This window comes from Vipera ursinii, assembly GCF_947247035.1.
Source record: "Vipera ursinii genome assembly, chromosome: 3".
Lineage (NCBI taxonomy): Eukaryota > Metazoa > Chordata > Lepidosauria > Squamata > Viperidae > Vipera > Vipera ursinii.
The window spans coordinates 147,055,741-147,067,517 of NC_139516.1; the positions used below are offsets into that span (position 1 = coordinate 147,055,741).

Genomic DNA, 11,777 nt, shown 5'->3' on the forward strand with positions numbered 1-11,777 from the left:
TTAATGTTGCTAAGCATGATTTGGAGAGAGTTGTTTAAAATAAACTTTTGTCAGGCTTTTAAAGTAGGTTGGACTGTTCCATGTAGAGAAGGCAGGATTAATGGAAAACAAAAGTGAAATGCCTCTGAATATGTAGGAGGCAAGAAGAGCATATAAGTCAAGAGATGTGCATATATGTACAATTGTCCCCTCTCCGTTGAAAGAGTGTAAATGAATGTGTATGGGACTTGTCTTCTTCACTATGAAAAGTACATTTTTTTAAAGAAATGATAAATTTTTCTTTCTTTCTTTTAGGATACCTGTGGTATGATTTTAAATGATGATCTAATAACAGAAGGTAATGTTGATATTAGTAATATTGCCATATAGAATTAGATCATCAAATAATTTCTCTGATAAGATCTTCGAAAAACTAGTAATCTGAAGAATATCTTTGAAATGTTGATAACATAAAAATGAGCACGTGGATTGATCAGATACTGTAGTTTGCCACGTGATGCCTGAGTTTACATGGCATACTAGCGTAAAGTTACTTGATTTCACTTTATTGTGTGTAAATTCAGCTATTTTGGCATAAGCCATAGATAATTGTTTATCTTGTTTCAGTAAAATATGGATAGTTGAATTATGCTTGATGCAGCGTAACACCAATTTTCCTCTGAAATGAGCCAGTCTGATTTTTCCTGGGTAATTTGTGCTTACAGGTAGTCTTCGCTTAATGTCTTCTTATGCAGCCACCATTCAAAGTTACAATGGCACTGAATGAGGAGGATGTAGGTCTTTATAGTTACAACCCTCATAGTGTCCATACTGTCACGTGATCACAGTTCAGATACCTGGCAACCAGCTTGCAGTTACAATGTTGCAGCATCCCACATCACCATTTGTGATCTTAACTGCCAGCTTCCAAAAAGCAAAGTCAGCGGGAAAGCTAGCAGAACGTCACAAATGGTGATTGTGCGACCATGGAATGCTGCAACTGTGTCAGATTCACTTTATGACAACAACTGAGGCTGCTAGAACTGTCACATGTTGGCACGATCACATGGCATAACCATGTCACTTTGTAATGCATTTCCTAATCCCGGTTGCCATCCCCAAGCAAGGACTACTTGTATTTACTTAATAAACTATATTAACAATTAAGAATATATAAACAATGTGCCTTGCTTTCTCCTTGAGTGCTCTTGGCCTGTTTCAAGATGTGCCAAATCTGTATGTTCTTTATTGGTTCATTTGTTTCTGGAACAAGTAGTTGTGTTCTGGGTGTTCTTTGCTGCAGGCAGTATATTTCCAACAAGTCATAAAACATCCTCAATTGCATAGATTAACACACTAATAAGGAAAAATGTAATGGTCTAGAGGAACTGTTTCATTTTGCACATTAAAAAAATACTTCAGAAATGTTTCATTTTCCATTAGCTACACTTTTTTTTTAACAGTTTAGGTTTCCAAGAGTAAGTTTCATTATCCTTTACAGCAATGATAGTGGTCCAAGTAATACTGCATAAAGCCCATTAAGGGCTTTGGGGGAAAAGTGTAATAACAGTATAATCAAAACCAATCCATTTTTGAAATTTGAACTGCAGCAGGGAGATGGCTACTGTATTGCATTGGCTATAGTCCATCTTTTTAATCTTTTCTGTTAAATACGTGCATGCCGAATCTCCTCCAAATCATGGGGGACAGGGAGGCAGTTTTGGATTTCTGGAAATAAGTCTTCTGAATGGGAAGCACTCTTAAGATGTTCTACACATAATATCTTGGAAGAAATAGACCTATTTCAGGGCAGAACCAGCTTAGAAGAACCTTAAACTACTTAAATGTTTGAAGATTTGTTTCTGAAAATTACTGAAAATACCCTCTGGAAGTACATGATTTAGAAGAAAATTGAAAAATTTGCTTGTTGGATCAAAAATCTTTGCACACTGTAAAAATGATGAACAGGATAAAAATCTGTTGCAGCCCAAACTAGTTAAAAATCACTTTAGATCAGAATATTTTCAGGACACAAACTGGTTTTAGATTTCTCATTCTTTTCTCCATGATCTCATAATTAAAAAGGTTCCTAAATATATTGTTTTTAGCGGAGGTAGCCTGATTAGTCTTTAGCAACGAAAACAGCAAAATCTTAAGTGCCTTAAAAAGTGAATAAGTTAAATAATAATAAATTTGTGTTGCAAGTACCCCAAATTTCTTTGTTGAATATATTCAATATGTTTTAGTACTTTAAAATGGAACAAAAGGAATTTGGTAATCTTCAGTTCATTTGGACTACAATTCTCATAACTGGCCATGTTCACTAGATAGTCTACTGCTTATAATATCTTAAGGGCATCAGAATGTTTATATTATATTTAAAGGTTTTCTTTAATTAGCAATTCTGCCAGTGGTTTGCTTACTGACTTTTGTTTATTTGAATAGATCCACAACTCAACATAGATGTTCATAGAATGAACAGAGAATTTATGGTGAGAAGCGAAGAACTTTTTGACACACTTATGAGCTGTCATTGGCAACCTCTGGACACAGTCACTTCCGAGATCCCTACTGCTTACTAAAAGTGTCTTATGTTAACACCATAGCATGACTATTTTGACCAAGGTGCTAAATTGACATTTCTTCTACATTACTTTAGATCCTAAATTTTAAAGCACAGTGTTGGATTATTATTATTTTTTTGCAACGCTTTGATGGCCTTTGTAATTTTGTTCATCAGTATCTTGAAATCATGTAAATATTCTGGAAATGTAAAGAGTTAAAATATGGACTTGCTTATGTAAATAATAAAAACTTTGTTTCTGCAAACATGCTTGTAAAAACCTATTCTTTTACCATAAAGGATATGCTAAGTATTTGGCATTTAGCTCTTCAGTGGTACATTAACCTAGTTGATTTCTAGTGGAGGTGGAATTAAATCAGGTGGAAATTTCGATTCATCTGGCAAGTTGACACCATGCAAGACAATATATAAACAACAAATCCATTTATTGGTATCTGATAATTTGCTTAGGGTCATTTTATTAAAATACTCATTTCAAGAGGAAGCCACTTCAGTGTCTGAAAATGCATTTTTATTGGGTTATACTTACAAACGTTGCAGAAATGGCAATGGTGGTATTATAAATGGCTTCAGCATGCAACATTAGAAATTTTAGCAGTGGATTAGTCTATTAATCCTTAAATCTAAACCTTAGATTTTTTCCTAGTGATATAACTTTCATCTAAAAATCTAAACAACAAGTACAAGATTGCTATTTTACCTGCTTCTCCTTAAAACCCATTTTTAATTTATAAATAACAGTGCATAGTGCAACTGGTTCTTTGTGAATTTATAACTGCAATTGTGTATTTGTAGCTAAGAAACTACATCTGGGGCCTTAGAGGAGTTGTGAGATAAATTGAGGGAATGCCATACTATGTTCAGCTGCTGCAAGAAAGTATACAAATCAAACAAGTCCTAAGTGGCACAAGGCCAGGTTATCTACCCTTAACTAAGGATATCTATCCATCCTACTATGTCAGATAGGGTGGACACGCTTCTAATCCCTTTCCCTAAATTATGCCTTATGGCAGTTAGGAAGAATTGGCCTTTCTGTGGCAATGCTGGTTATCTGCTCTTTGCAACACAAACCTCTAAAGCTAAATTGTGCACTATCAAAACCGAAATCTGCAGGTCTCAAGAAAAATTCTCTGACACTGTTGAAGTCTACAAAGCTGAAAGTCTACAAATCGTAAAAAACATAATTAGTATAGAAATTGAGAAAACAATACACTAACTTCCCCTGACTGCTCATCTGACACTCCCCCCAAAAGACATGCAGTACTCTGGGAGGTGGCACCCCAAGGTAAAAGCAAAAGATCTCTATATCATTCTTGTATTCTCCAGTATCAGAGAGCATAAGTGCACGTAAAACCTGAACAAGAGTAGTGTGCATGGGAATATACTAAGCAGAAACCATTATGATAGAAAACAATACTGCCTATGGTCTGATCCAGCATGCTGTCGGAAACAAGCTCTGAATAAATGGTGCAAAAATGGTTTTTAATGAGATGTTTGGAGAAAAAGAACGTACAGAAATGTTGGAATGTGCAAATGGCAAATTTACATGAAAACATTACCCATTTACAGAAGTTTTAACTGATGTAAACAGTAGAGGTGTGTAGGTCATGCACAAACCATGATTCTATGTAGAATAGGTGAAGCAGAAGAAATGCATGCTTGGAATGGCTGAGCTAAAGTATAGGTACACGTGTGTGTTTGTGTCTATATATGTATATGTATGTGTGTGTGTATGCCCCTCCTGGCTGGTTTATGTGGCTCGGGAGGAGACACAAGGCTGGTTCCAGGCAGTAATATCTGCTTCCTTGAAGGAGGGTATCTTCCCTGCCGCCTTGAAGGAGGCGGTGGTGAGACCCCTCCTCAAGAAGCCTGCCCTGGACCCGGCTGTGTTAAATAACTACCGTCCGGTCTCCAACCTCTGCTTTTTGGCGAAGGTTGTTGAGAGTGTGGTGGCGCATCAAGCTTCCTCTGTTCCTGGAGGAAACTGATTATCTTGACCCATACCAATCGGGTTTCAGGCCCGGGTACAGCATGGAGACGGCATTGGTTGCACTGGTGAATGATCTCTGGCGGGCTCGGGACAGGGGATGTTCCTCTGTCCTAGTCCTTTTAGATCTCTCAGCGGCTTTCGATACCATCGACCATGGTATCCTACTGCGGCGTCTCAGGGGGTTGGGAGTGGGAGGCACTGTTTTGCGGTGGTTCTCCTACCTCCTGGGCCGCTCACAGTCGGTGTTGACGGGAGGGCAGAGGTCCGCCCCGAGATCTCACGTTTGTGGAGTCCCGCAGGGGTCGGTCCTCTCTCCCCTCCTCTTCAACATCTACATGAAACCGCTGGGCGAGCTCATTCATGGTTTCGGGGTGGGGTATCATCAGTACGCTGATGATGCCCAACTTTTTCTTTCCACCTCGAACCAACCCAGTGATGCACTCAACGTGATGTCCCGTTGCCTGGAGGCAGTCCGGGTTTGGATGGGGAGAAACAGGCTTCGTCTCAATCCTGCCAAGACTGAGTGGCTGTGCATACCGGCATCTCGGGTTAACCAGGTTGTTCCATCACTAATGATGGGTGAGGTGTTACCCCCCGTCGATAGGGCTCGCAACTTGGGCGTCCTCTTGGATTCATGGCTGAATTTCGCAGACCATATAGGAGCCGTGACCAGGGGGGCTTTTGCCCAGCTTCGTCTGGTGCGCCAGTTGCGGCCCTATCTGGATCGAGATGCCCTACGCACAGTCACTCATGCGCTCGTGACCTCCCGGCTAGACTACTGCAACGCTCTCTACATGGGGCTGCCCTTGAGGACCACGCGAAAGCTTCAACTGGTGCAGAATGCAGCCGCGCGAGTTGTTATGGGAGTTTCCCGATACTCCCGTGTAACACCTCTTCTCCGTGAGCTGCATTGGCTTCCGGTTGCCCTCCGGGTGAGATTCAAGGTGCTGGTAATGACCTATAAAGCTCTAAATGGCTTGGGTCCGGATTATGTAAGGGAACACCTGCTGCCGGCATCAACTTCCCATCGTCCTGTGCGCTCCCACAGGGAGGGCCTTCTCAGGGTGCCGGCGGTTAAGGAGTGCCGGCGGGTGATCCCCAGGGGGAGGGCATTCTCTGTGGGCGCGCCTGCCCTTTGGAATGATTTACCGGTGGAGCTTCGGACCGCCCCCGATCTGCGTTCATTTCGCCGGGACCTGAAAACCTGGTTTTTTGATCTATCAGGCCTGGACTGAAGGGGTTTTAGCTTTTAATATTGTTTTAATTGTTGGGCTTAAGTAATTAAATCTATTTTAATTTTATACTATTTTTATATTGTATTTTATGCTGCCCTGTAAACCGCCCTGAGTCCTTCGGGAATAGGGCGGTATAAAAATTTAATTAAATAAATAAATAAATAAATTTATATATATATATATATACACAGTATATATATATATATATATATATACAGTATATATATATATATATATATATATATATATACAGTATATATATATATATATATATATATACAGTATATATATATATATATATATATACACACACACACTGCTCAAAAAAAATAAAGGGAACACTTAACACAATGTACTGTATTTAATAGTAGGATGTCTTATCTTGTGTTCCCTTTATTTTTTTGAGAAGTGTGTGTGTGTGTGTGTGTGTGTGTGTGTGTGTGTGTAATATGACTCTGCCATTAAACATAGAAATTCTACAGGACTAATAAGCAGTTCCAAATAACCACATATATCACTAGAAACAGCACAAAAGTTTATAATTACTTGAAGAATATAAGAGTATAAGAAATGAGCTTGGATGATGAGTCCTAGAATTCTCTGGAAGGAAGAATCCAAGTTGGGAAAAGCTGGATAGCAATCGGACTTGGTGGAAGAAGACCTGCCATTTGTATGGCTGGTTCATCAGGCTTTTTGGTTATCAGTGAGCAACTAGTTTTTGTAAAAAAAATGTACAGGTAGTCCTTTATTTACAACCACAGTTGAGCCCAAAATCTCTGTTGCTAAGCGAGACAACTATTAAGTGAATTTTGCCCCATTTTACGTCCTTTCTTGACACAGCTGTTAAGTGAATCACTGCAGTTGTGAAGTTAGAAACACTGATGTTAAGTGAATCTGGCTTCCCCACTGACTGCTTGTCAGAAGGTTGCAAAAGGTAATCACATGACCCTGGGACACTGCAACTGTGATAAATATGACAAGTGTCTGAATTTTGATCACGTGACCCTGGGATGCTGCAATAGTTGTAAGTGTGAAAAATTGTAAGTCGTTTTTATTTTCAGTGCTATTATAACTTTGAAGGGTCACTATATGAACTGTTGTAAGTTGAGGACTAATTGTAGTAAGTTTCTTCTACAGTGAGCTACTCATCAGATTTATTGTCCTAAAGGCCATTAATCCTCCATGTCTGTTTTGCATCCAGTGGGCAAATGGGAAAATCATGTGGTATCTCTCAAAGAAGTAGATGTGGTTTTGTGATCTGATTACCAGTTTCTACATTAAGTATTTTTTTTATGCATGGCTCAATTTTCATGACACATTAATTGCCTGTCATCCACGCCCACCCTGGCCATGCCCACTGTAGCCACGCCCAGTGCGCCATACCCACCCAGTGGGCCACGCCCACCCGTCACCCGGCGATACGTAAGTGGGTTTTGGGTTGCAGTTTGGGAACTCAGTCCCTAAAAGGTTCGCCATCACTGACCTATATGGTATGATCTAAAGTGAGAAAATCATGCAAGGCAGTCCTAAAGTATCAATAAATTGAGGCAGTTATGTGAATGGGAGTGGCCCAAAATATCTCCAAACGAACCACTGACTGATCAAATTATGAAAACCTTTGAAATTATCTTACTTTTTTTTAAAAAAGAATATTGAGTGTTCAATAAAGCCATGACATTGCATGTTGTTTGTTTATATAGATTTTTGGTACTTATAGAACTCTAATGAATCTCAGATCATGTTATAGATCACAGTACTACCGAATTATGGCTAGTTCTAAAAGGTTAATGAAATCTCAATTGTGGTTTTGTTAATATGTAACGTTACCTTCAGGACACATTTAGATACTAGATCATCTCTCCAAACTATACCTATTGCAGCAATATTATAAAATTTTTCCTAGTAAATGTGCTCAATGTGATAATATTGAAAGAAATCAATAGAACATGAGTGCTCTTCGATAAAGAGCACTAAGCTACTCTTATCTTCCTTCATACTTAATTAAATATATCATTTTCTAAGCAATTCTTCCAACAGAACATTGGAATGTGAACACAAAAAAGTTTCATTCTGAAACAATTTCAGTCCAAAGCAGTCATTGCAAGTACCCAGATTTCGACTGAAGCAAGATTCCAGAGTCCCAAAAGTGCTTTTTCCAAAAGGCAACTGGATTTTATTTAGTTTTTGTTTTTGTTTGTTTTTTAAAAAATGGTTTTGCTTCTCATCCAAGAAGTTTTTTTAATTCTTGTCCATAGATAAGATTCCGGAGGGTATTTACAGGGCAAATGGGGCCATTCTGTCATTCCCTTTCCTGCTTTCCATAGTTTTTGTGCCAGCCTACGTACTCCACCATCTTTCCGCCCTTTCTACCTTCTTCACTGTGGCTATTGGTGTAAGGTATTGGGATTTTACTTGAACTGTTTCACATGTCTGTTTGAATGCTGCTTAAGGTTGCTCAATTGGTGTGTCTGTGTAATGGTCACTGACCAGCCAGCTTGCTGTCTCCAAGAAGATCACTGGATGATTTGGGGTGGGAATGGGTTCCTTTAAAGCTATTGGCTGCCGCCTAGTGGCCAACCATATAAGTAGCTGTGCAGAAGCCTCTGTTTCAGTTCTGTTCCTGTTTGCCTCAATAAAGCAATGTTCCTGTTTGCAACCTCTCGTTCTCTTATTGCCAGCCAAGAACTCACTACCCAACACTGGAGACCAAGGTGGGATGCTGCTTCTCTGAAAGAGCTCAAAGTCACTAAGGGGTGAGGCCAGCACAGCACCTGGCAGGGACTGTGTCCCCCCCTTCTCGGTCAGCCTAGCAAGCCACACTAGCGACCACCCCACCCTGCGGACCCGTCCCAGGGCCTACGAATAGAAGCAGCACGAGGCAACACGAGAAACAAGCCGCGAAGACTTCCGCCATGGCGAAAGTCGGAAAGCTCAAGGAATTTGACATCACTCACCCAGAGAGATGGTCATCCTACATTTCAAGAGTAGAGAACTACCTCCACGCAAACCAAGTCACCGAAGATGGCCTGAAGCCACAACACTTCTCTGTGTCTGGGGGTCTGCAACGTTCAACATCGCGGAGAACTTAGTCGCACCGGCGCAGCTGAAGTCCGTTACTTATGCGGATCTGAAGAAACGGTTCGGTGACCATTTCCAACCAAAGCTGTGGGTGATAGCATAGAGGCATGCCTTCGAACAACGAGTACAACAACCTGGCGAGACGGCCACAGAATTCATCGTGGCGTTGAGACAGGCTTCGCACCTGTGCCAATTTTCGGACTTGGAAGAAAGGCTTCATGACCGACTCGTCTGTGGACTCAGGAGCAGAGAGTTACAACAAAAACTTTTTGTAAAAGAGACTCTCTCAATCCAGGAAGCCCTAAAAGAAGTCATAACAGACGAAGCCGCCGGCGGAGCCGTGAATGCGTTCTGGCCCGCCAAAAGCACTCCTCACGAGGAAGCCGTCCACCACGAGGACACCGAGCATCCAGAAGACATCGACTCCAACCACAAAGTCAACAAGATCCAAAGGCACCACGACAAAGAACTGAAGCCCCTGTACAAGGCAGTTCCCTTCTTTCGGTGTTTGGGCTGTGGCAGCCGCCACCAACGAGCGGACTGTGGGAAATCCGGCCACATCGCAGCCATCTGTAGAGGTCGCCAGAAGGACTGCCAATCAGACGATCTGATCAGGAGAGGTACCAGGGCCCCGGGGCAGCATACAGTAGGGTTCTGCTCCAGTCATCAGAGTGTTTGCCACACTGGAGCTCACCACCCCCTTAAATCAAAACTTTCGCTTCAAGTCGAGATGCAAGGTGTTCCTTGCAGGATGGAACTGGACACTGGTTCAGCTGTATCCTTTACTTCCCTGGAGACTTTCCGGTTCGTGTGCAACCACAGCAAGAGGTGGGCCAAGTTTAGGCCATCCAACATCATTCTAACTGACTTCCAGAACCAAGTAGCCATCAAAGGCAAGGCCACCTTAGCCGTCCAATTCAAGGGGCTTTCGGGGGCTCTAGATGTGATTGTGGTGGAGGGCCAGAGAACGAGCTTAATAGGGCTTGATTGGTTTGATGCACTGGGCATTCAAGTAACCGGGATCCACTGGGCACAAGCAGCGAACTTGGCGTCAATATGCGAGGAATTCACAGATGTTTTTGACATGAGCCTGGGAGAGTACAAGTGCCCTCCGATAGCCTTTAAGCTTGATCCTGCCATAACGCCTATTAGGATCAAGCCTTATAGACTGCCATTTGCACTGAAACACAAAATCGATGCAGAGCTGACAAGCTAGTCAGTCAGGGGGTACTGCAGCCCGTAGATGGAGGTGAATGGGAAACTCCCATTGTCAAGCCACTTAAGGCCAACAGGGAGGTCAGGATTTGCACTGATTACAAGTGCACCATTAACCGGGCACTACAGCAGCATGCGTACCCAGTGCGTCATTAGCTACATTTTGGCGTCGCTGCAAGGGGGTACTATGTTCACTAAATTAGATTTGGCACAGGCCTATCAGCAGTTACCTGTGGATGAGGCCACAGCAGCTGCACAAACGTGACACACAGGGGTGGCTTTTAGAGTCAAACACCTTCAATTTGGGGTTAGCATAGCCCCAGGAATCTTCCAGGGAGCTATGGAGTGTACGCTCAAGGGCATTCCAGGGGTTTGCCCCTATTTCGACAATGTGCTCATCACTGGTGAGTCCAAGGAGGTGCTTGCAAGGAGGCTCAAAGCCATCCTTCAATGGTTCCGCACAGCAGGACTCAAACTAAAGAGGGACAAGTGTAAAATTGGGGTCCCTTTCCACTGAGTTCTTGGGATTCCGTATTGATGCTGAAGGCATCCATCCTGCAGAGTCCAAGCTGGAGAAAAAGGCGGAACTGGGACTGAACTGGTTGTTGCCTAAACGCTTATGTCTGCATGCTTTATCATCAAGGAACCCCATCAGCGTTGGCTTTTTTTCCACTCTTGCCATAGTAGTGCAACAATTGCTGCTCTAAATACTGTAATGCCTTTCACCCTGACCCAAAACAAAACCACCCCATTTCATTTCCCAAACACATAACCATCTATGCACAGACCAGGTGTTCCATGCAAAGAACCCTTGTGGAAGGAGTCATTTACCCTTCTCTACCGATAGTTTCGCTTAATCGTTAGAAAAATAGCTGTGAGTTAGAGAACTCCTTATCACACTAGCAAATGCTATCTCCTGTCACCGCAATCAAAAGCATTTAGATAAACGATCCCTCCGTTTTTATCTACTAGTTAGGTAATGCACTAAGATAATAAAGATCTTCAAATGTATCGGACAGAGCAGGCGTCTTCAAACCTGGCCCTTTCATGACTTGTGGACTTCAACTCCCAAAATTCCTCAGCCAGCATGCCTGGCTAAGGAATTCTGGGAGTTGAAGTCCACAAGTCATAAAAGGGCCAAGTTTCAAGACCTCTGGGACAGAGGACCGATTCGCAACTAACAACAACAAAGAGTTAAGGGCTCTATTCCTAAGAATAACAGCACAGGGGAAATCTTTGCAAGGCTGACGAAGAAACAAAAAGCGTCCGGCGACTTTTAGTTTCAGAATATTAAGCGCCAAGCTCCCCTACAGAACGTATCGCGAGATTACGTCCCTGGCGCCCAGCGCTTCATTGGTAATGGCAGAAGTCGGGTTGATAACTCTCTTTCTGCGCAGCCTCTCCCAAAAACTACATTTCCCACGAGAGCTTGGACTTCAGCGCAGGATGATGCCCCGGATGAGTCGCTGTTTGGTGACGAAAATCTGTGCGGATGCCTGCCCTCTGGTTGGTTGGGAGAGAAGGAAGGAGGGGGAAACCTCGAACAAGCTAGAGCCTAGACGGTGACGGGGAGGGAGGGAGAGGGGGGGGCGAAAGGGAGGAGAAAGTGGGGCGGTAGGGACGGATTCGGCGCGCGCGCGCGCCAGCCAAACCTAAAGGAAGGCATCCTGTGAGGGCGCGAGGCCGGCTGCGTGGT

General features: G+C 42.6%; 1 protein-coding gene across 15 annotated transcripts in view; it reads left to right on the top strand.

Annotated features, from left to right (window-relative positions):
- The window catches only part of LOC310639188 (tRNA selenocysteine 1-associated protein 1-like), a 13,257-nt gene extending 10,449 nt beyond the window's left edge, over positions 1-2,808 (top strand). For all 15 annotated transcript variants that reach the window (XM_083360683.1, XM_083360690.1, XM_083360692.1 and 12 more), the window contains 2 exons: positions 295-337; positions 2,425-2,808. In XM_083360683.1, the coding sequence (XP_083216809.1) occupies positions 295-337; positions 2,425-2,561 (180 nt within the window). In that variant the 3' untranslated portion in view covers positions 2,562-2,808. The remainder of the gene's footprint in view (positions 1-294; positions 338-2,424) is intronic.
- Positions 2,809-11,777: the final 8,969 nt, after the last annotated feature.